Source organism: Anas acuta, chromosome 25, assembly GCF_963932015.1.
Source record: "Anas acuta chromosome 25, bAnaAcu1.1, whole genome shotgun sequence".
NCBI lineage: Eukaryota > Metazoa > Chordata > Aves > Anseriformes > Anatidae > Anas > Anas acuta.
Window position 1 is genome coordinate 4,174,556 of NC_089003.1, and position 25,428 is coordinate 4,199,983.

General features: G+C 41.0%; 1 protein-coding gene across 1 annotated transcript; it reads left to right on the top strand.

Moving 5' to 3' along the window:
• The first annotated feature begins 31 nt into the window (after window positions 1-31).
• On the top strand, window positions 32-24,088 carry LOC137844256 (cytosolic phospholipase A2 gamma-like). The gene is made up of 14 exons (XM_068660459.1): window positions 32-479; window positions 4,896-5,015; window positions 5,875-6,017; window positions 9,971-10,166; window positions 10,410-10,527; window positions 12,793-12,933; window positions 14,105-14,158; window positions 14,714-14,791; window positions 15,362-15,484; window positions 16,762-16,835; window positions 17,378-17,510; window positions 18,533-18,687; window positions 20,525-20,849; window positions 23,569-24,088. The coding sequence occupies exons 1-14, from the start codon at window positions 468-470 to the stop codon at window positions 23,808-23,810; spliced, it is 1,914 nt and encodes a 637-aa protein (XP_068516560.1). The 5' UTR covers window positions 32-467; the 3' UTR covers window positions 23,811-24,088.
• Window positions 24,089-25,428: the final 1,340 nt, after the last annotated feature.

Genomic DNA, 25,428 nt, shown 5'->3' on the forward strand with positions numbered 1-25,428 from the left:
AGTTTGGCGCAGGGAAGCAAGTGATCAGCTCAATATGAGTGGTAGTACAAGCTTCAACTTTATTGCGCAGATATCCGTATATTTATACACACAGCAATAATTATGCCTACTGGTCACTATCCTATTGGCTAAGGCTAGAAGTGTTGCAAAAAATACTGTTTCTCCTACTTGCGGTTACAGCGCATAAGCTACTCCCTTATCTTCCCGGGCCTCAGATCCACCTGTTTATCTCTCTCTCAAGGACGGACTGCCCTGGCACTTTTCACAAGAGTGCTTCTCATCCGACCTACTGCACGGCTATAAACTCTGTATTTTAATTGCCTTGCTTGTACAATTCCTCTAGGGACCCGTGCCATTGCTCTTTGAGCCATTCTTCAACACTTTCCAGTTGCAAATTTACTCTGAACTAAAACATTGCTCTTCATAACTTTTTCAAAGATCTATAGGATACCAAGACGGACGTCTCAATGGCTACCGAGGTATGCTCTTTCCCTTACCCTAGTTTCCCTCTCTGTTTTCTAACTCTTCTTCTGTCTGCTTCATTGTCCATATTCTATGACACTTATGTAATAATGATTTTGAAAATGGATGTTCTATGTACTTCATGCATATGTTACTCTGCAAAGTATTTGTAGGGACTAACTTCAATTATTTGAGTCTTCCTGTCTAGATGATATCAAAAGATAAACATCCAAAAAATGAATGAGAGTAAGGATAGGATTCATCTCACTGACTGCAAACATCTGCAATATAGATTTCTACATATGAGCTAATCATGTATGAATTTCCTAGTGAAGTGGAACAGTGCAACAGTATCTCTGGAGTGTATGAAATATGGTTTAGGAGTGGTATTCTAGAAGAGGTTGTTTCTCTCCATTGATGTTAAGAGATGTTAATGTTAATGTCAAGAAATGTTAATGGCTATAACTGACATGGAGAAGGCTGAGGTACTCAATAACTTCTTTGACTCAGTCGTCACTGCCAGTCAGGCTTCCCATGTCTCTCATTTCCCTGAACCTACAGATGGAGGCTGGGAGGGAAAGTCCCACCCACTGTAAGCAAAGAACAGGCTTGAGACCACCTGATGAAACTAAACAAGTAGAAGTCTATGGAGCCTGATACATGCATCCTAGGGTCCTGAAGGAATCAGCTGATGTAGGTGCCAAGCCTCTCCCCATCATATTTGAAAAGTCCTGGCAGTCAGGAGAATGTGATGGCGACTGGAAAAAGGGAAACATCACTCCCATTTTTAGAAAGGGTAGAAGGGAGGACCTGTGGAACTACAGACCGATGAGCCTGGCAAGATCATGGGACAGATCCTCCTGGAAGCAGTGTCCAGGCACATGCAAGACAAAGAGGTGATCTGAGACAGCCATCATGGCTTCACCAAGGGCAAATGGTGCCCGAGCAATCTGGTGGCCTTCTGTGATGGAGTGACTACAGCAGTTGACAAGGGAAGACTGATTGATGTCATATATCTGGACTTCTGCAAAACCTTTGACACAGTCCCACATGACATCCTGATCTCCAGATTGGAGAGAAATATATTTCATGGGTGGACAATTCCATGGATAAGGAGTTGGCTAGAAGGCCGCTCCCAAAGAGTGGTGGTCAATGGCTCTAGGTCCAGGTGGTGATGAGTAGTGTCCATCAGGGATCTCTCCTGGGACCAGTACTGTTTAATATTTTTATCAATGACATAGACAGTGGTATCGCGTGAACCCACTTTCCAGCATGTTTGTAGATGACACCAAGCTGAGCGGAACAGTCAATACAACAGAAGGAAGGGACACCATCCAAAGGGACTTGGGCAAGCTTGAGAAGTGGTTCCATGTGAACCTAATGAGGTTCAACAAGTCTAAGTGCAAGGTGCTGCACCTGGGTCGGGGCAAACCCAGACAGGAGTACAGACTGGGAGCAGAACTCATTGAAAGCAGCCCTACAGAAAAGGACTTGGGGGTTCTTCTGGTGGATGAAAGGCTCGACATGAGCTGGCGGTGCGTGGTTGAAGCCCAGGAGGCCAACTGCGTCCTGGGCTGAATCAAAAGAGGAGTGGCCAGCAGGTGAAGGGAGGGGATGTCTCCTTCTACTCTGCCCTCATGAGGCCCCGCTTGGAGTACTGTGTCCAGTTCTGGAGCCCCCAGCACAAGAAGGATGTTGATCTTCTAGAACAGTTCCAGACAAGGATCACGTCGTTGATCAGAGGGCCAGAGCACCTCTCCTTGAAGAAAGGCAGAGTTCAGCCTACCGAAGAGAAGGCTCTGTGGTGACCTCGTTGTGGCCTTTCAATACTTAAAGGGAACTTATAGGAAAGATGGAGAGAAACTTTTTGCTGCATCAGATAATGACAGGACAAGAGGGAATGGTGTGGTTGTTTTTTTTTTAATTTTTATTTTTTTAACTAAAAGTGGGGAGATTTAGATTAGAGATTAGGAGGAAATTCTTCACTGAGAGGGTGGCAAGGCACTGTAACAGGTTGCCTAGAGAGGCTGTGGATGCCCCATCCTTGGATGTGTTCTAGACCAGGTTAGATGAGGCCCTGAGCAACCTGATCTAATAGGTGGCATTCCTGTTTATGACAAGGGGGTTGTAATTAGATGATATTCAATGTCCCTTCTAACCCTAGCCATTCTATGATTCTATGAATATTTCAGTTTGTTTTGTGTACACAAGTGCCCACCTGTTTGTTACCTTTTGAATAATTTTGAAATTAGGTTGTTAACAATTGGGTGTTATACCAAAGGGTTATTCACACTTTATCATAAAACTTCCATTCTCTTCTTAAGAAGCAGAATGCTGGGAACTCCAAACTGCTTTCTGATATAAATTATCAAATCAATCTGAGTCAACTAACCATTAATAGCTAGTAAAAGACCAATGTTATCCTAATCAGTTATACAGTAGTAGTATACTACTTGTATACATGTTTAGGCTAACATTGGTCTTTTTATTGCCTTTGGATGTACACAGTATTTATGAATGTTTTTAGCATAGGAAGTCTTGTTCAAATGATAACATTCGATGACAGTTATGGGAATATGGGCAGTGTTGCTAAGGTGGAGCAACCAAAGCCACCAGTCCATAAATCATGAATCCCTAGGATTTGTGGTGACTAGCATGATGCAACATGACAATGACTCAGTCCTTGTGTTAAAAATTACTTTTCTTCTCCTTCCTTCTACACTGTCCCATTGTCTATTGTCTCCTTCTACTCTGTCCTCATGAGGCCCCACTTTAAGAGATGTTAATGTTAATGTTAATTTCAAGAAATGTTAACGGCTATAACTGATATGGAGAGGGCTGAGGTACTCAACAATATTTTGCCTCAGTATTCACATGCAATTGCTCATTCAATACCTCCCAGGTCACAGAATCTCAGGGCAGGGACTGGGGGAATGAAGTCCCACCTCTGTAGGAGAAAGCAAGGTTCGATACCATCAGAAGAATCTGAATATGCACAAGTTGATGGGGCCTGATGAGTTGCATCCAGGAATGGTGAGGGAATTGGGAGATGAAGTTGCTAAGTGTATAAGGAATTGGCTGGATGGTCACATTAAAACAGTTGCAGTCAATATCTCAATGTCCAGGTGGAGACCAGTGATGAGTGGTGTCTCATCCCTCAGGGTTCTATTTTGGGAATTCAGCCAAGCCAAGTGTAAGGTTCTGCACCTGGGTTCAGGCAATCACAAATATTAATACAGACTATGCGATGAATGGATTGAGAGCAGCCCTGCAGAAAAGGAGTTGGGGGTACTGGTGGATGAAACACTTGACATGAACTGGTAATGTGTGCTTACAACCCAGAAAGCCAATTTTATTCTGGGCTGCATCAAAGCCCATGGCCAGCAGATCAAGGAGGGTGATTCTCCCAATCTCTTCTGCTTTCACGATATCCTGCTAGGTATACTGCATCCAGCTCTGTGGCCCCCAGCACAAGAGAGACATGGACCTATTACAGTTGGTCCAGAGGAGAACCACAAAAACGATCAGAGCATGGAACACTTCTATGAAGATAGGTTGAGAGAGCTGGGGTTATTTAACTTAAAGATGTCTCCTTCTCTAAGGAAGAGGAGAGAGCAATAAAGGGAGACCTTATAGAGGTCTTCCAATACTTACAGAAAGCCTCCAGAAAAGATTGGGAGATGCTTTACCAGGGTGTGTAATGAGAGGACAAGGGGCAATGTTTTCAAACTAAGAGAGAGTAAATTTAGATTGGATATAAGGAAGTAATTCTTCACAATGAGGGTGGTGAAGCACTGGGACAGGTTGCCTAGAGAAATTGTGGATGCCCCCTCCCTGGAAGTGTTTATGGCCAGCTTAGATGGGGCTTTGAGCAACATGGTCTAGTGGAAGGTGTGTCTTCCCAGACATGCCAGGAGTGTTGGAACTAGATGATCTTTAAAGGCCCCTTCCAACCAAAACTGTTCAGTGACTGTGTGATTCTAAGACTCTATTATGTTCAGGTACTGTAGATCTCAGGGTGAAATCTAAGTGAAATGAAGTGAAATTAAGTGAAATGAATGCTGCCACAAACATATATCAGATCTATAAGAGAAACCTGTGAAAGTTCTATTTCTTTAGGCTATTGTGAACATTAGTTCCAGCTAGACATTTGTTTTTAACTGAAAGATATATCATTGACTCAAGGAAATCAGTTGTTGAATTTGACTGCAGTTGATAAATTGTTTCAACAAGAATTCTGCCCTTCTATCCTCTATTTAAAGTATACTAGAAAAATGAGTTCTCTGATCTTCTTTTTGATGATGTTAGGTATTAAATCAGGGTAAACATTGGTTAGTCTGTGGAGAGCTGGATCCTATGTATGGATACTGTGTATTAAATTTGATGTAGTGAGAAATGTTCTTACCCTGAATGTATTTCATTTTTTATGCCAGGTTAATAATGAAGTTCGTTTGTCTAGCGATCTCTCAGAAGGTGAGATAAGAGCCACTCGGAATAGAAGAGGAAGAGTGCAGATGTGCCTGCATAAATTACTTGATGTTCATTTTGAGGAGGTAAGCACTGACAATCATGTTAAGGTAAAAAGGATAACACTCCCATGATGTAACACAGACTGTCATTTGAAGTGAGGCCAATAATTTGTCAATTAATGAGGTCAATTTTCAAATTATTGACCTCAAGAAAATTAACTGTATATCAGCCAAAACCAGAACAACATCACATGGTATGAAATATTCCTTTAGTCCATCTGGGTCAGTTGTCCCGTACCTATTCTATTGCCTCCTAGCCTCCTGCTCACCCACAGCCTGCTTTCTGGGGGTGGAGTGCGGAGTGGGAAAGAGAGAGTCTTGATGCTGTGGCAGCACTGTTCAGTAACAGTCAAATTATTGGTGTGTTACTAGTACCATTCTAGCCTGAAACCCAAAATACAGCACCATATTGGCTGCTATAAAGAAAGTTGACTCCAATCTAGTTGAATGCAGTACAGCATACTTCTTTAGAAATGTCTTGGCTGGCTATAATAGTTCTATCTTTCACTTTTGGAAAAAAATAACAAATAAAGGTCTTGGAGACGGAACAGAGAAACACAGTACATACTTCTCAAGATATAATTATGTTTTGAAGCAACATCACAGAAACATAGCCAGAACAAAATTACATATCAGAAAGACAAGTGCGGTTCATTCATGGTGGGACAATATAAAGGAGAACATAATTTGTGACCGTTATGTAAAGGGAAAAGAGAAATAGGGGAAAGCAGGTAGATTATGGAATGTGTCCTAAACAAAACTAACAGGTGAGGTGAGAACTTCAAGGGCCCTTATCCCTGACTGTTTGTTAAGCCTTTGCTCTAAAGAGAGTGCATCAAGATTAACCTTTATGTACTGGTGTTTTCTGTCTTCCTCTCCTCAGAATAATGTACCTAACATTGTTGTTCTGGGATCAGGAGGAGGCCTGCGTGCTATGATAGCCCTGCTAGGAACCTTGGTGGAGCTGAAAAATCAGAATATCTTGGATGCTGTCATGTATCTGTGTGGGGTGTCAGGATCCACTTGGTAGGTACCTGTTGACTGGTGTGATAGTAAGTGAACTGCTTCATAGATTCAGTAGAAATCTGACACTTTCTTCACTGTTCAGAACCCTGTATGGGGCTCACAACTGATGAACTTAGCGGCAGGTGAGATGTGCCTGTAAAAAGGTGAGAGGCACAGGAAATACTTATAATATCACCTACAGTCCAGCAAGACTGATCTTTCATCCCTAGAGAGGAAAACTTCTCAATTAAGCTAACTCTGTCTTACCTTCTTGAAGATATAATTCCCCTTGTTTACAGGTTAATGACGATGAGGAGAGCAGAAAAGTGACAACCAGCCAGGAAAATGTTGAAAACTTCTGGGTACCATACTACTCAGAAGTAAAGGGGCTTGTTTAATACAGGTTATGTAACGTTTAGAAAGGGCCTATAAAACTTAGCTACATCTTTCGAGTGTATGGGAATGACTCAAGGTGCATAAATGTAAACACCTGCTACCATTTTACCTACTTTGCCTGCCCCCTTCCTGTTGGGAAAAGCACTGGGTCTCCTACATAAAGTGCATCAAATCTACTAAATTTGTAGTGATGTCTCACACACATGACACGTTAAATAACATTATATATATGCATGGTTATTCTCTTGAATTTTGTACTTGATTTACTTTTCAGATGTATCTTTTATGCAATGGAAAGAAACGACATTCGGGAACAGGTGCCATTTTAATTTAATGTCTATGTGCACCATTGTCAGCGACATGCATGGATTGTTGCACACTTAATTTAGACAACTAAATACATGTGCCTGTATGTACACCTATATACACCTAGCCTTCTCTTTTATTTAAGGGGATAGGTTTATGATCTGTAAAGATAGACTTATAGCAACAGCTTAGATGTTATAGAAGAAAATTCTGGTTTTCTTCAGGTGGTTCACAAGGACACAGGTCTACAGCTCCTGTGGAAGTCTTGGACACTTTACACCTCAAGTGTCACTATCTGTGGTTAGGAGCCCTATGTGGTGTCTGCAGTAATCCCAAACATCCTCACACTAGATGGATAGGATGCCATCCAGAACGACCTAGACAGACTTGACAGGTGGGCCTCTTTGAACCTCATGAAGTTCAACAAGGCCAAGTGTACGGTCCTGCTTCTGGTCTGGGGCAACCCTAAGCACAAATACAGGCTGTGCTGTGAATGGACTGATAATAGCCCTGAGGAGGAGTTGGCAGTGTTGCTGGATGAAAAACTCAACAGGAGCTGCCAATGTGTGCTGGTAACCCAGAAAGCCAAGTCCATATCCTGGGCTGCATCAAAACAAGCATCGCCAGTAGATTGAAGGAGGTGATTCTCTCCCTCTTCTCTGCTCTCATGAGACCCCATCTAGAGAACAGTATTCAGCTCCAACATAAGAAAGACATGGACCTGTTAGATCAGGTCTAGAAGAGAGTCGCGAAGATGATCAGAGGGCCGGAGCACCTCTTCTACAAAGACAGGGTGAGGGAGTTGTGGTTGTTCAGCCTGGAGAAGAAATGGCTCCAGGGAGTCCTTACAGCAGCCTTCCAGTATTTAAAGAGGGCCTTGTGAGAAAGCTGAAGAGGAACTCTTTAACAGAGAGTGTAGTGATAGGACAAAGCATAATGGTTTTAAACTAAAAGAGGTAGGTTTAGATTAGATATGTTAAGAAGAAATGTCAGTCTGAGTTTGGTGCTGGGAAAGCTTGTGGAGCAGCTTATCCTGAGTGCCATCACACAGAACTTGCAGGACAACCCTGGCCCAGGGTTGATCAGGCCCTGACAAGGTCCAGTCAGCATGGGTTTATCAAAGGCAGATCCTGCTTGACAAACCTGATCTCTTTCTATGACAAGGTGATGTGCTCAGTGGACAAGGGAAAGGCTGTAGATGTGGTCTACCATATCACCTTCACCTTCAGTAAGGCTTTTGACACTGTTTCCCAGAGCATTCTTCTGAAGAAGTTGGCTACTCAAGGCTTGGACAGGTGTATGCTTTGTTGGGTTACAAACTGGCTGGGTAGCTGGGCCCAAAGAGTTGTGGTGAATGGAGTTAAATCCAGTTGGAGGCTGGTCACTCGTGGTGTCCTCCAGGGCTCAGTATTGGGGCTAGTTGTCTTCAATATCTTTATCAGTGATCTGGATGAGGGAGTCGAGTGTACCCTCAGTAAGTTTTCAGATGACACCAAGTTAGGCACGAGTGTTGATCTGCTCAAGGGTAGGAGAGCTCTGTAGAGGAATCTGGATAGACTGGACTGATGGGCTGAGGCCAACTGTATGAGGTTCAACAAGTCTAAGTGCTGGGTCCTGCACTTGGGGCACAACAACTCCAACCAGTGCTAGAGGCTTGGGGGAGAGTGGCTGGAGAACTGCCCGGCAGATAGGGACCTGGGGGTATTGGTCACTAGCCATCTGAATACAAGCCAGCAATGTGCTCAGGTGGCTAAGAAGGCCAAAAGCATCCTGGCTTGTATCAGAAATAGTGTGGTCAGCAGGACTAAGGAAGTGAGTTTCCCCTTGTACCCAGCTCTGGTATGAACACCATGAACATAGTGTTCAGTTTTGGGCCCCCCACTACAAGAAGGGCATCGAGGTGCTGGAGCATGTCCAAAGAAAGGCAACAAAACTGTTGAAGGCTCTGGAGAACCCAAAAAAGGGCAACAAATCCGGTGAAGGGTCTAGAGAACAAGTCTTATGAGGAGCAGCTGAAGGAGCTGGGGTTATTTAGCTTATAGAAAAAAAGGCTCAGGGAGACCTTATGGTACTTTACAATTACCTTAAAAGAGGTTGTAATGAAGTGGGGATCAGTCTCTTCTCCCAAACACCAAGTGATAAGATGAGGGGAAATGGCCTCAAGCTTTGCCAGAGGAGATTTAGGTTGGTTATTAGGAGAAATCTCTTTACTGAAAGGGTTGTGTGGCATTGGAATAGGCTGCCCAGGGAAGTGGTTGAGTCACCATCTCTGGAGGTCTTCAAAAAACATTTTGATGTAGAATTAGAAACATGGCTTAGTGGTGAACTTGTCGGTACTAGGTTAAATGTTGGACTAGATGACCTTAGAGGTCTTTTCCAACTTGAATAATTCTATGATTCTATGAAGTGCTTGACTATTACAGTAGTGAGGCACTGGAACAGATTTCCCAGAGAAGTTGTGGATGCCCCATCCCTGCAGATGTTCAAGGCCAGATTGGACTTTGGGCAACCTGATCAAATGGGAGTTGTCTGTGCCCATTAAAGGGAGAGATTGAACTAGATTATCTTTAGGGTCACTTCCACCTCAAACTATTTTATGACTCTATGATTTTATGATCTTCATTGTACAGAGTCAATACACAGACAACAGGCTGCTCTTGATGAAGAAAGTAATTCTATACACCTTAATTTATTAGGTGTTATTAGGGCCATAGAGTTGGTCTTGGAACAGTCTGAGCCCTTCACATCTCTGCAAGTAGTTAGCAGAGATGATATTTTAGTAGGATATGATGCCACACTGCAAATATACCAAATTTATTGGACCTGATAACAGACTAAAAATTTCACAAGTTTGTAAAAATGGTGACATGATGTAATTCATTTTACTTAAGTTTGTTCCATGTTCTTTAATGGATTATCTGTTTCTTAGCAGGCTTCACATCTTTCCCACTAAAGATTTATGCAAAATCTGTATTCCTACAGCAATTTACCCTAAATAAATGGCATGTAACCACCTGAAATTCAGCTTCATGTCATCTAACTAATTAAATGACTTTATCAGAATGCAAGTGGGAAGCAAATTATCAATGAACAATGACATCCTTCTATGCTGCAAAGTTCCTTGCTTGTGGAGAAGCCTATGAGTTCTTTTTCTTCCCATACATATTTTAAATCATTCCAATATCTGCATGCAGATTGGAAGGAAAAAAAAAATCAAAGCTCTATTCATTTCCCTCTTTACTATAGAACGGATTTTTCTTTCTCCTTAAAAGGTGCATGTCCATGCTGTATACAGATTGGAAATGGTCAGAAAAATTGAAGTCCCTGGAAGAGAATCTAATCAAAATTCTCACAGTGGACAGTTGGGACATTGGGAAGGAAATAAAATATTTAGAGGAGTCATCAGAAGATGAACATTACTCACTCACTGATGTCTGGGCCTGTGTTGTATACGGAATACTGCATCAGGTAAGAAACTAATTGCAAACACCTTTTGAATGTTTTGAACATCTCAAAGTAATTGCAACTGAATTTGACTTTTGTGAATGTTTTGAGGAGTTGTATAAGTTGAAGCAAAATTTTAGAGCATTATGTCTAATCTCTGGATATGTAAAGGTAGAGAGGTTAATCCAACTCTATTCTCCAAAGTGGGGTTATCCCCAGTAGTACAGAAGGGAGGAACAACAACTGATGTTCATACTTATTTTCCAGTTTGATGAGAACAAGCTGACTGATTACAGGGATGCCTCAGAGAGTGGAATAAACCCTTACCCAATTTATGCAGCAGTGGATAAGAAAAAACTGAGTGAAGCGGGTGCAAGCTCTCCAGGTAAATATGGGTTCATCTTACAGTATTTTAAATACCATCAGATATCTTAAATACGATTAGGTTCCCTTAAGGCAATGGCAGACAGAAACTGTGCTTATACCCAACCCCATTTTGACAAATGATGGAGAAAAAGAGGCACTTCCAGGGGCTGAATCATATTCTGTAAAGGTCACTTGCGTGATAGGAGAGTGAGACAACTCCAGAACAGAATAGACTAAACAGATTAGATAAGACATCAATAAAATAGATCTTCAAAATGTAGGTTGTAGATGAAATTTTATGCAGGTCTCATGTAGCAGCAATTTAAGATGTATGAATTCCTTTACGGTAAATCACAAATTAGTTTGTATGTTTGTTTGTTTGTTTTTTTCCTTAGCAGCTTTTTATCATTAGTTAATCATTATCATATTTAATACAAGAAGTCAGTAGCGTTTGCTGCAATCCATACAGTGACTTAGTTAAAGATTTGTAAATAGCACTGCTCACACACAAGGTATTAGTAATTTCTGTAGAGCAAGGGACTGGTGATTTCTATACAACAAGGGATTGGGGGATTTCTAAACTCAACCTATTGAGTTTCACGATCAAGAACTTTTCTTTTGTTGAAGTACTCACCTTCGCCTGACTCAGCTTATTCAGCAGACAATCATTGAACCTCAAGGAGTCTGCCCTAATAGGCATCCCTCCTAAGGGAAAGATCCTAGGTCACAGCCCACTGTGGTCCTGGAGAGCTCAAGGGGGCTTTTTGCTTAGGACCGGTATTTATAGGACTGTGAGATGAATGGCTTTGGTCAGTATTTTTCCATTCTGGCCACAATTCAGGTTAGTTAATCCTTGTGTTGCTAAACCAACCATACAATTCCAGTACTTTCCAGATTGTACAGTTCAGGTAGCCAGGTAGCAGGAGTTCCAGATTAAGTTAAGGAGTGCCTAATCATCCCAACTCACTGCACTTGTAACAATGGCAATCCTGACATTGAAGAGTTGCTGGAGGTGGGGGGGTGAGGTGGAGGGAGGGTCTGCACCACCACAATGTGGAAGCTGGAATATAGACATTTGGTGCCATCATAGAACTCCTTGGCTTCCATCTGAGTATTCAGAGGGGCTCAGTTCTTTTGTAAAGTTCTCTCTATTCACATTTGAGAATCCTTTTGTCACAAAAGTGATTCGGGATGTTCTGTGACAAAGGGGGAATTGCTACCTCCTTTTAGTAAACGTTTTTAGTAAGATTTAGTCATGATCATCAGACAGCTGCTCAATTAGGGAAATGAGAGGGAGAGAGCACACACACAAAATTTGCAGTAGTTTATATACGATTTGCAATAAGGCACTCTGCAAACATATACAATCATATTGTTACAGCAGTCCCACCTCTGCAAAACATCTTACCTTATTCCATGCAAAACAGAGCTTTGGCACAGGACAGGTGTGGGCCTTGGGTTGGCACCAATCCTTTGTTATGTGTTCCTGAGGCCTTGATCTTCTCTGAAGCTGATTTTTTCTCAAAACAGGAATTTTGGTGTTTCTCTCAAATAATCTGTTTGTTGTTCCCAGCCCATCAGATGAAAGTTCTCAGGCCAATGTTTATAGCTCTGGGCAGAGACAAAGTGGTTAGGTCCTAAATTCTAGGCAGAAAAGTTAACCCTTTCATTGCAGAACACGTAGCACAGAGCAGGCAGAGTGGTTAACCCCTGCCTCAGTCTTGCCATACTCTGCCTACTTCACCTACTCCTCTATAACAGTATGGGCTTCCTTTCCATCCTACATCATAACAGTCAGCTCCAGGCAGATGACTCAGTTCAGGATAGGTCCCTGGTACCATAAGTCCCTGGTAACATATATGTGGGTACTTGAATCAAACCCTTTCTCTTCTCTTCACTGACACTACATGTAAAGTGTATTAGGGCAGTCACGCCACATGAGCAGAAGGACTCTCTTAGTTGATAAGCATTGAGAGGCCTATGAGCACATCTGAGAGATTTATTCAGAGCTGTACAATTTGACGGATGATCTGCAGGAATCCCAGACCTTTCAGGTGTAGCAGTTGGAGGCCAGGTTATAAAGGATACCAAGAGCATAACAAGCAGCAGGCATAGCATGCTATGACTATCTTTGTTTCTCATATGAAAATTCATCTTTGTCAGATAAAGTCAGGTGATTTAAGAAAGGAAAAGAAAAACAACCTGAATGCTATCTTGGGATGGTGAGGTCAGCTATACTTCTGAATATTGTGTGACAAAACACAATATTCTTTGATTTTCTCAGGGACCTGGTTTGAATTCACTCCACATGAGGCTGGATATACTGCCTTGGGTGCTTTTGTGAGTACGGAGAACTTTGGAAGTAAATTTAAAAATGGTAAACTGATGGAGAAGAAAAAGGAAAAAAGCATTTTTTACATGCAAGGTAAATCTTCCTGATTCTTCTTTGTAGAATATCTATCTATCTATATTTGTATTCTGTATATATATACAGGTATATATGGATATATACATATACATATATATATATATATATATATATAAACAGGTGTACTATTCTGTATCTTTCTGCAGGTTATAATAATGTAGCTATTATTGTATTTTGTGTGTGTATATATATTACGTATGCATGTATAATAATGGAGAATTCTGGAGACCAGTTTGTCTCTCTTTAAACGTCCAGATGGGAACATCTGAATACCTCCCTACTCTCCACTACCTAAACTGACCGGTTTTATGTGGTCATTAAGGAAAATTAGAGACCTCCATCCTAGGTTAGTAAAGTTAGTAAAATATTCCCAGCCTAACTGTCTAAATGTTTTATAATCTCAGCATATTTACTTTACAGGGAGTGATGCTTCCCAAATCAGATGCACCCTGTGAGGACTGATTCCTCCTATTATTTCAATTTGTTTCACTCTGTTTCAGTCCAGGTGCCAAATCTTTTTATTCCCTACCTACAGCTGCAAATCTCATCTCACTTGTCTATGACACATCTAGATATATGTATCACCCTTAAACACATCTTGCATTTAATCACTTCATGCCCCGGTCTCCTCAAAACATGTGCTTGGCATCATTCCCTCTAGGAAAAACAAAACAAAACAAAACATAAACTCAACAAACAAACAGAAAATCCACTCTAATTCTGGCTATTTAATTAATTCAGACAGAAAAAAATAATAATAATCAAAATACAGTGAAGAAATGAAGAGTACTTATGGTTCTGGGCTCATGTGTGGGGTCTGCACAGCGAAGTGTTCAACCAAGAGTTCTACAGTGCGAGAGTATTCAGTGTTTGCTATGGGATACTGGCCTTAATGTCAAAAATAAAAAAAAATAAAAAATAGCCCACTGAACTGTAGACCTGGCATGAGGAAGAAGGAATAAATCAGATTTTAAGCTGTATAATCGTTTCAGTGGACAATAAGGGAAAACTATGCAAGTAGTTTTGATTTAGACTTCTACCTTACAGGTTTTGAAAGTTAGGTAAGAGGAGTGTACTATTGAAAGGCAATCTTGGATTGGATTCTTAGTAAGACAAACATAAAACAAGTATTTTAACCACTTTTTTTTTTTTTTTTCTTTTCTTTCAGGCTTATGGGGGAGTGCTTTGGGAAGCATGGAAGAAATTCTAAAGGCTATACGAGGTACTCTGTTTTTTTCCGTTGCCTCTATGTTCAAATTACAAATTGAGCATATACTTCAAATTACCCTTGGGCACTTCAAATTACGCATGGGCATTGAAGATACCGCTAATTGAGACCTGAAGTGTCAGTCATGACTACATCTGGTGCGGGATGTTAAGGGCAACAAGAAGGGCTTTGTAGGTACATAATCATCAAAAGGAAGACTAGGTAAAATGTGGACCTGCTGCTGAAACGGAGGCAGGCAGGAATCCTGGTGGCAAAGGACATGCATAAAGTTGAGTTACTTGGTCCTTCTTTGCTTCACTCTTTATCTGACACTTAAAACACAGATCTATGAGTGATGAACAGAATCAGTAGGAGAATAGTGCTCTTCTAGAGTGCCAGCCAGAAGACAGGGGAGATCTTTCAAGGAATCTAAAATGGAACTGTACTTATATTTACATTTAAGTGCAAGGCTAGATTTCTTGATGTCTTTTACTGAAAGACAGTGACTATTTTATGAGAAGGAGTATTCTTATTTTAATTATATTTTTTATTTTTTTTATTTCTTTCTAGACTATATCAAGTGGTTGTTACAAAGGTTACTAAGTTCCTGTGAGACAAAGATGTGCAGCCCATATGGATATGGTCATGGTGGGTTATTGTGATTCTTTGTGCTTTTTTGCCTTTTTTTTTTTTTTTTTTTTTTTTTTTAATTAAACGCTCTGATTTGCTTTCCCCATGTAATCCCTTGGGGGACTGTTAGGATTGTCAGGCAAGGTACAAGGAAATCCAGGCCCTTTTCCCCCTCTCATACATGTAATAATTTGTAAGGTCTTCAACACGTAACTAATTCCCATTTACTCCAACTTTTGCTACTCCTCCTGCTGTTGTGTTTCATGGAGTTTTTCTTCCAGAATGAAAACAAAGACTATTTCTATTCTGGTATGATTGTATAGCCATCCAGATGTGAAAAGCTCAGTGTTAGATGTTTTTATTGTCAGCAGGGAGAAATATTCACTTTGCTACATGGTTCCTCTCACCAGTCTAAACTTTTTTTAGGATAAGACAAATGAGGGCAGGCTTTCTACAGATTCCATCTGATACAATGACTACATCTTCACTAATTCATGTTAGTTACCATCTACTTAGATCAATACCATCATGCTGATGTTTGGTAAGACAAATTCCATCCTGATGTAACTTCTATCTTGTCTTTCTTAGAAAGCATGTCAAATACCACTGAGTTTTCTCAGACTGTTTTGCTTCTACTAGAACTTCAGATTTGTGCTGTAAGTGGGAGAGATCCTGAAGAAGTCTTCAATAAATTGTTGAAAATATTGTCAGGCAAGTGAATGATGTGGAAGTTTCTTCGTACCTGCACTCTCAGTAATCTGACTTCACAAATTCCTTTGTTGTGTATTCTTATACTTTCCTTTTCTTCTTTTCTCTTTTTAAGAAGATGAAAAAAAACGTGCATCCTACCAAATGTGCCTTAAAGTGCATAAGACTTGGGTGATGAAAACAAAGGAGGAAAGAATAGAGAGCTGTGTTAATCTTTGCAAAGAAATAGAAAAGGAATTTAGAGGCAAGTATTGCACATTAATGCTTACTGTAATGGTGATGCTCTCCTCACCCCATTTAGAAAAATTCACAGGATTTTCTACAAATCCTGTGATTTACTACAAAAGCCCACATGCATTTGTTGGAAAAAGTTGTCATGTAAGTTGATGTGTATGTGTTTCTTTAATGTCACTGGCTTTTAGCTTTTTCTCCACTTCATTTTCCTTTCATTTTTTCATTTTTTAACACTTGCATTTTTTCAGACTATCTTGCACAAGAAGGTACTCCAGAAGAAATGTCACAATCATTGCATGGCAAGTTTATCTCATTTTTAGTATCTTTTATTGCTCTTTATATCGTATGTGCTTTCAAAAAAATCCATCTTTGGAGGATTGTGAACATAAATTCCAGTGTAAATCTTATGTAAGGTCATTGTGGGATGATCTAGTGAAAATTATACTATAGAATGTATCAATGATATTCCAGTTTTCAATGTTCATAAAGCTTTCTGTTCTCGTGAAAGTAATTAGAATCTGCCTTCCTGAGTAAATAAATTAGGAAGCCTAATCCTGAACAATCAGTTTCCCATGTATTCTTGTTCCTGAGTGAGCCTGTACTTCTCAGGCATTCAAAACTGATGAAGTATATGTTGAAGAGTGGATTTCTCAGTGGATTGCTATTAGCTACATCTAATTAGCATGCATTACTCTCAAGTGTCATTTGGAACATCCATCACTAGAGACATTTGGAAATGAAAAGTCATGAAATAAGAAATCCTATAGCAAGCATTTTTGGCAGCTAATCAAAATCTCCACCCTTTTATCTGCTTAGATAAAAGTAACTTTTAGTTACTTTAGCACGGAAGTTTTAAGTAACTGAACTCATTTAGCTTATATCTACAATATTTATTGGACTATGAGTCAAATGAAGATTATTTGGATTTATTTTAAAAAAGACCAAGAAGAGGTCTAAGCAAGACACAAGTAAATTTCAAATAAGAATTTCATGTTGAAGTTCCTAGAATATATTTGCAATGTTAAGCTGATATATCACATGTGTAGATCCAGGGCTCTACAAGTTCCATCACCCACTGTGTATGGGCAGCTTTTTGCCAACTTCCTTCTGGAGCGAATTGGTTGGTGTTATGAGATTAAATATGGCCATTGCTTCTTTAATCTCCTGTACTTGTTCCAAGGACTGTGTACACAGATCACTCCTGGCCTGTCTTTGCCCAATACGGTCCTCCAAATTATCGCATTGAGCTGGTTTTCTCACATTTTCTCACATGATCTCTTGAATTTCTCATGGTTTTCTGCCAATATTCCCCACCTCGCACAGTTTGTTCTACCGGGCTGTAACCTGGCTCTCACTTTATCCATGGGACTTTCAGCTGGAAAGAAAATTAAAAGAAAGAACACTCTCTGAGCCACAAGAATGTTGCAAGGGGCCCAGAAAAGATCAGGCCTTGACTGACTTATTCAAATCTGTTTCAAGTGGGCTAAGATTCCACTGACTGATGTTAATTATCTGAACTAGTGAAAAGTATGGTTCTTTTTCTTTGGAAGCACTTGGGCCTTGGCACTAAGGCTGGCTGTATACTATCAGCACGTATGTTCTTCTGACATGATGCATCTTCACCAGATTTTGTTGCACCAGTCAAAAAGTGAAGTTGTCTAGATTCAACTATGTTCTAAGTTGTTTTATCTCTTCTTAGATGACTTACGGAGTATCTACAGGATCCTGACTAAAACAACGCAGTGTATTTTAAACTGGATGTGGGGAACAACTAATAACTTCCTTTACAAGTGCCGTAAGAAACTCCAATGAAATCTTTTTTTATTTAAGATTCAAAAAATACAAACTGGTTATGTTATCTGAATTGATTGGTGGAGCAGAATGCATGGGATCTGGCAGAGCTTTTAGGCTGTGGTTGTGTGATGTTAAACCAATAAAACTGTTTTTGCCATTTATTTATTTTTTTAATACAGCAAATTAGATAACTTTCCTTTCCAAGATCCACCTTCTCTTAATAGCATCCCATTGTGGGCAGCAAGTAAACAAGTCAAAAACAGAATTTTATTTCACACTACTGGAATCCAGACCTGCAATATCATTGCAGACACATAAGATACTAGCTCAATTCAGTCACATAATCACAGGCATCCAAAATCACACAAACTGCCCTGAGTTCAGGGGACTACAACATTAGGGTGAAAAGTACAAAAGAAAACCTACAGAACCCCTGTGCCCATTTGCAGGAGAACCTGGAGGACACAGAAAGGAGACTAAGGAGGTGGAACTAGACAGCTAACTTAATGAAAATGAGTTGTGTTCCTGGCACATGGACAGTAACATGGGTCTCTAGATTCTATCGCCTGCACTAACTGAATGCTCACTTAAAATAATGGAAGTTTGGGCACCTAGCTTAAAAGCAGAAACCTTCATTTAGACAGATATATTTAAGTGTCATGATCTTGAGCTAGCTCATCTGTTCATTTTTCCCTCAAAGATCTTATCTTCAAATGACTAGTGCATATTTCTAGGGGCATAATCTCTTCTAAAAGATCATCAGGAATTTTGGTTTAAAATTGATCACAGTCAGAGAAAGAGGTGGCTCATATGGATGTAGATTCCTCCTGTCAGAATCTACATTGGACATCTGGTTGGGTATAAGATGCAGGTTCCTATATATTTTTTGGGTGCATAATCAATAAAGTCTGATGTACTCTTTTGGGGTTGGTCATATATATATATATATATATATATATTCATATTTGTCTTCATGAATCTCATTGCTTTTTTTTTTTCCTTTTTTTTTTTCCATTGGACTAGCTAACAATCAGTCCTCTCACTTGTTCGAAAACAAAACCATCTCCTTGATTGATGCTGGCCTGGCAATAAATTCTGCCTATCCTCTGGTACTTAAAAAGCAGCGTCAGACAGATCTTATCCTTTCCTTTGACTTCAGCTCTGGAGATCCTTTTGAGGTACATATGTGGTTATCTCTTTGGAGAGACTACTTTGGGGTTGATTGCGTGGACTTTTTTTCAAGGCAGTTGGCAGAAACATATTTTTAGAACTTGAGGCACTTTATCTGTCTTGTTCACAGGTATTTGATGATATGCTCTCAGGTTATCAAGCTATCAGGTTATCAAAGGTGCATAAAAGCAACAAAGAGAGCACTCACAAATTTCTTAGTCTCCCTTTTTTCCTTAAGGCTGGTCAGAACTTTTGTGTGGGTAACTGATACTACTCCTTCCTTAAGAGTAATTGATGACATTCTTCAAAGAGATCCTTCAGGTATGCAGCGTGAGGAAATGTGGTATTAATAGTTACACCAGCAAAAAAGTCTGCAGCAACTGCAGAGGCTGAAAATTCTCGGAGAAGAGAAAGGAGAAGAAATTCAACCAGTTTCAAAGATGACACAGCAAGGGTATTTCCTAGAGATTTTTGTGCTGTTTTTTGAAACAATTAAAACAATATGAAGTTGTTACACTCTCAGTGAAACAAACAAAAACAAAATTAAAACTGAAAGATCATGAAAGATATTGTTTACAATTATTTTTATTTCTATTATTTTATGTTTCCAACTCTGTTTTATTCTATTTTGTGGGGGGAACGAGGAGGGAGAAGGATACTAAACTAAACAAAAACTCCTTACTCAGTGAGCAGGGAAGATATGGTTTACATTTATTTTTATTTCTATTATTTTATATTTCTAACTCTGCTTCTCTGGCTCTTTTCAGTGTGGTCACTTCAGGGACAGTGGAGGTAAATGCACCAGGAAGCACTGGCTGCTTTGGATTGCCATATATTACAGTAGGCATTGAGAATAGAGTGGAGTGGAGTGGAGTGGAGTGGAGTGGAGTGGAGTGGAGTGGAGTGGAGTATAGAGTAGAGTAGAGTAGAGTAGAGTAGAGTAGAGTAGAGTAGAGTAGAGTAGAGTAGAGTAGAGTAGAGTAGAGTAGAGTAGAGTAGAGTAGGAGTAGAGCAGAAATACAGAATAGAAATTAGAATAGAACAGATCAGAACAGAACAGAGTAGAATCTAGTCCAGCTGCCTGACCACTCCAGAGCTACCCAGAAGATAAAACATATTTCTGAGGGCATTGTCAGTCTGGAGAGTCAGTATGGATCAGGACTGGTGGCAGAAAAGTATCAGCTCTGGTGCCAGTAACCAGCCTAGTTACTGTTGGGCAGGTCCATAGCAATGACACTGTTCCAAGGTCAAGCTGGGAAGTCAGTCTATGGGTCAGGGTCCAGATCAAAAGAGCTAAGGTACAGGCATGGCTGAGTATGAGTAGGAGACCAGTGCACCTAGGAGATAGCTCAGACAGGGGCTGAAGGCCCAGTCCTGAGATTAAATGAAGCTCATGGGCCCAGGGAAAAGACCTGGTCCTTTTAATTTTGCTAGAGTGCAAGCATGGGAGGACTGCTTTGGAAAGCAAAATTTGTTCTGAAAGTTTGTGAACCTGGTCATATCTTTAGACTGTTGTATAGATGTCAAGACCCTTTAATTTTGATATCTTTCAGTGTCAGCCTTTCTGGACGTAGCTGTAATTTGTTAAACAAAGATTCTTGCTAGAAGTGACTCCAGAAGCAAGTGCTGGATTTTCATTTGTATTCTTGATTCAGTCAGTTCCTCAGAGAACTGAAGAAAACTTCGCTTTTTATACATAACTTAGGTTATAATTTATTGTTGTCTAAGAAACTATCATCATTTTGTACAAATTAATTTTATTACTGGAGATAGGATTGATTTTTTCTAGGTTTTCAAAAACAAACAGAGAAATTGTATACATCTTTTATCTTGTTTGTGTCTCAGACTGTCGAGAAAGCAGCTGACTACTGCCAGAAAAATGGTATTCCATTTCCCAACATAGAGAAGCAGGAAATGGACAAGGAAAGCCCTTCTGATTGTTATATCTTTCGAGGAGACAAGTCGTGCCCTACAGTCATGCACTTTCCACTCTTTAACAAAGTGAATTGTTCTGGTAACGTATATTTGATGCTATTTTGCCTCTATGTACTTGCATTTCATATCTTCAACCTCTGGTGCCAAGCATTTGAGAGTCCTCTTTTACCTAGTGCTGTTGTAAATGGACACAGAAGAAAAGGAAGAGAGGAGGCTCTAGTCATAATCAACAGATGCTTGTGCAGGTGTTAATATGTAGGATTTATCCTCACTCCCTCAGATAAATGTGTCTGCACTCATGGCTAAAAGATTTTATGTAATCTTTGGTTTGTTCTCTATATCAAGCTCAGGAAGTGCAGCCTAGATGAGTGGACAGCGAGTTGGACTGGCAATTGGCAGGATGGTAGAGCTCAGAGGTTTGTGCTCAGTAGTGCAGAATCTAGTTGGAGGCCTGTAGCTAGTGGTGTCTCCCAGGTGTCAGTACTGGGTCCACTGTTGTTTGATTTATTCATCAATGACCTGGAGGTGGAACAGAGTGCACCCTCAGCAAGTTGGCCGATGACACAAAGCTCGGAAGAGTGGCTGATACCCCAAAGGGCTGTGCTGCCATTCAGAGGGACCTTGACAGGCTGCAGGGATGGGCCAAGAGGAACCTCATTTAGTTCAACAAGGACAAGTTCAGGGTACTGCACCTAGGGAGGAAAAACCACAAGCACCAGTACAGGCTGGAGGCTGACCTGCTGAAGATCAGCTCTGCCGAGGGGGACGCAGGAGTCCTATTGGACAGCAGGCTGACTGGGTGGCAGTAAACCTGATCTATGACAAAGTGACGCGCTGGGTGGATGAGGGAAAGGCTGTGGATGTGATCTACCTTGACTTCAGCAAGGCTTTTGACACCATCTCCCACAGCATTCTCCTCAAGAAACTGGCTGCCCTAGGCTTGGACTGGCGCACGCTTCATTGGGTTGGAAACTGGCTGGATGGCCGGGCCCAAAGAGTCGTGGTAAATGGAGTCGAGTCCAGCTGGAGGCCAGTCACTACTGGCATTCCCCAGGGCTCGGTGCTGGGGCCAGTCCTCTTTAACATCTTCATCGATGATCTGGACGAGGGCATTGAGTGCACCCTCAGTAAGTTCGCAGATGACACCAAGCTAGGTGTGTGTGTCAATCTGCTCAAGGGTAGGAAGGCTCTGCAGGAGGATCTGGATAGGCTGCACCGATGGGCTGAGGTCAACTCCATGAAGTTCAACAAGGCCAAGTGCCAGGTCCTGCACCTGGGGCGCAATAACCCCAAGCAGAGCTACAGGCTGGGAGATGAGTGGTTGGAGAGCTGCCAGGCAGAGAAGGACCTGGGAGTGATGGTTGATAGTCGGCTGAATATGAGCCAGCAGTGTGCTCAGGGGGCCAAGAAGGCCAATGGCATCCTGGCTTGTATCAGAAACAGTGTGACCAGCAGGGCTAGGGAGGTGATCATCCCCCTGTACTCAGCTCTGGTGAGGCCGCACCTCGAGTACTGCGTTCAGTTTTGGGCCCCTCGCTACAAGAAGGACATCGAGGTGCTTGAGTGGGTCCAGAGAAGGGCGACGAAGCTGGTGAGGGGTCTGGAGAACAAGTCTTACGAGGAGCAGCTGAGGGAGCTGGGCTTGTTCAGCCTGGAGAAGAGTTGGCTCAGGGGTGACCTTATTCCTCTCTACAAATACCTTAAAGGAGATTGTAGTGAGGTGGGGGTTGGCCTGTTCTCCCACGTGCCTTGTGACAGGACGAGGGGGAATGGGCTAGAGTTGCACCAGGGGAGTTTTTGGTTAGACATTAGGAAGAACTTCTTTACTGAAAGGGTTGTTAGACATTGGAACAGGCTGCCCAGGGAAGTGGTGGAGTCACCATCCCTGGAAGTCTTTAAATACGTTTAGATATAGAGCTTAGGGATATGGTTTAGTGGGGACTGTTAGCGTTAGGTCAGAGGTTGGACTCAATGATCTTGAGGTCTCTTCCAACCTAGAAATTCTGTGATTCTGTGATTCTGTAATGTGCCCTTGTGGCCAAGAAGGCCAATGGTATCCTGGACTGCATTCAGAAGTGTTGCCAACAGGTCAAGGGAGGTGATCGTCCCCCTCTACTCAGCCCTGGTGAGGCCAAACCTGGAATATTGTGTCCAGTTCTGGGCTCCCCAGTACAAGAGGAACATAGAACTACTGAAGTGAGTTCAGAGAAGGGCTACAAAGATGATTAGAGGACTGGAGTACCTGTCATATGAGGACAGGCTGAGAGAACGTGGCCTGCTTAGCCTGGAAAAGAGAAGACTGAGAGGAGACCTCAATAACGTATATAAATACCTGAGGAAAGGGTTTAATGAGGATGGAGACGGTCTCTTTTCAGTTGTGCCCAGTGACAGGACAAGAGGCAACAGGCACAAACTGAAGAACAGGAGGTTCCGTCTGAATATGAGGGGGCACTTCTTTACTGTGAAGGTGAGAGAGCGCTGGAACAGGTTGCCCAGAGAGGTTGTGGAATCTCCTTCTCTGGAAATATTTAAAACCTACCTGGATGCCATCCTGTGCAGTGTGCTCTAGGTGATCTTGCTCAGCAGGGGGGTTGGACTAAATGGTCTTCAGAGGTTCATTGCAACCTCGGCCACTCTGTGATTCTGTGATCATTTTAATTAAATTGTGGACGTCCCATTAAAAAGAAGTTGAGGAGATATCACATTTAGAAGCTAGACTATGCAAATTGGGGATATTTATTACTGTTTCCCTTATAGTTACTGATGAGGAACAGGTTGGTGCAGATTTATCTCTCTCTCTTAGATAACTGATAAAGCTGGTGATCGAATAAGTACCTCTGAAATTGTGATTGAACTTCTGCTTTCTCATGTTGCTGGCTCCAGCATTATCTTAATGTGATAAAAATTTTTTATGTGAAACTTGTGGGTCTTCAGGGATTAATATTTTCCACAAGTCCGTGCTTTTCTTGGATGGTCTTGTAGCTTTATATTTGGCATTTACTTACACAGTGTTTTCTGTTTTCTAGATAAAATTGAAGAATACAGAAGTAAGTTCTCTACTTTTAACATGTCCTACTCCGAGACTAACATCAAAGATCTCCTTGCAAAAGCAAAGCTGAATGTGTCCAATAATAGTAAGAGAATTTTGCAAGAGATACAACTGCTTCTATCTTCCTCTCATACAAACAAGTTCTGAATGCAAAGGTAGTTTTTGTGTTTGTTTGATTGTTTTCTCTTCTGTGCAGAATAATGAATTTATGACTCTGTATTTCTCACCTGCTCATTTTTCTGCATTTCATGTGTATAAAATTTAAAACTGATCAAATATTAAATATCTGACCTATAGGTTGTTCACAATGGCAGAAGTATTTGACTTTGTCCCATGGTGCACTGAATAGTCCCAGTCAAATAATATTGCCTATAACATCCTGGCATTAGACAAGTATGCTTGTGATATTAAAAAATGTCATAGTCCTCAGAGCTGTCCTGTGTTTAATTTACTAGTGTTTTCCTGTGTTTTCTTGTGTTCAGACCGAGTTTAAAGAATTAGGAAATTGAATCTGAGCTCAAGAAAAGAAAAAATGTTTTAGTGAGAGGTTGGTCAGACACTGAAACAGGTTGCCCAGACAACCTGTGGACTCTCCATCTGTGGAGATACTGAAACCCCAATCAGACAAGGTTCTGGACAGCTTGTTTGAGCTGATCCTGTTTATGCAGTGGGTTGGATTACATGATCTCAAGAGAGCCTGTCAAACATAAACAATTCTGTGTGATTATGTGTAACCAGGTTGGTAAATCAACAATAGCACTACAGGAAAAATGCTATTTCATTAAACTCAGAATAATTTCTTTTGAACTGGTTCCAGTTGGAATTCAGGCATCTTTGTTGTGGTATGTAGATGTGCTTAAGCTAGTACTCCATGGATTTTGGCTTACGCATGTTTGCTTGCCAGATCAGTGGTAAGGAGTATCCAAACACTATGAAAACAAAGGTTTTGTTGGCAATGAGTTGTCAACACACACACAGAGACAGGCAGATGCGCAGCTTGCCACAACAGAGAACCATTTTGCAAATCCTTATGCATTTGATAACTGACATGCTAAACATCTTCAGTGCTGTTTTGCAATGGAACTGCATATTCTCCACATGGTTTGCTGAGCCAAGACCAAAAAGGGCTTGTACCCCTGTCACCTATACCAGCAAGGACAGATCAGGATACAACACAATTTTTTTGAAAGTCTGGTAAGAAAAGAAAAGCACCTCCTATACTTTTACCAGGAGCTGTAAGTCAAGGCAACCACACTGTCAGTGTATGAGTCCATACTTTAGGATAGCTTCACCTTTGTTGGTCACAGCATACAATTAGTCAGGCGAAAAAATATCTGGGAATGAACATGGGAAACTTGAATGCGCCGACATCTGTACTTCCCCCGACCAGTATGTATATTTTCTTTATAGCTAAACCAGGTAGAAATAAATGAGGCTTAAAAAGTTGCAAAGTGTGTATGTCTAACCTACTGCAGCCACACATCCACTTAATCAAGTTTTACATTTCCTCTGGGGATTAAAATACCTCCTCCCAACTTTTCAAAATACGTGGTGTTTGTCCTCATGATGTGGGCATTGAGTAAGACGTGCAAGACAGATTTCTGTATGTATTGCCTTTGGGTAGGACCTTATGCATTCCATTTATGTGCCTAAAATATCATTGTCAAGAACCAGCATTTATATCTGCCTAGACAAGTTTTGATGAAGTTTGTTCTTTAGCTTTTTCATCTAAACTGTATGAGCTCAGTTCTTCCATGCAATGTAT

Excerpts from the sequence above, each read along its gene's own strand:
- LOC137844256 (XM_068660459.1), top strand. Across the intron at positions 5,016-5,874 it reads TTGATGTTCATTTTGAGGAG|AATAATGTACCTAACATTGT; the intron begins GTAAGCACTGAC and ends TCCTCTCCTCAG. Across the intron at positions 14,159-14,713 it reads AATTCTAAAGGCTATACGAG|ACTATATCAAGTGGTTGTTA; the intron begins GTACTCTGTTTT and ends ATTTCTTTCTAG.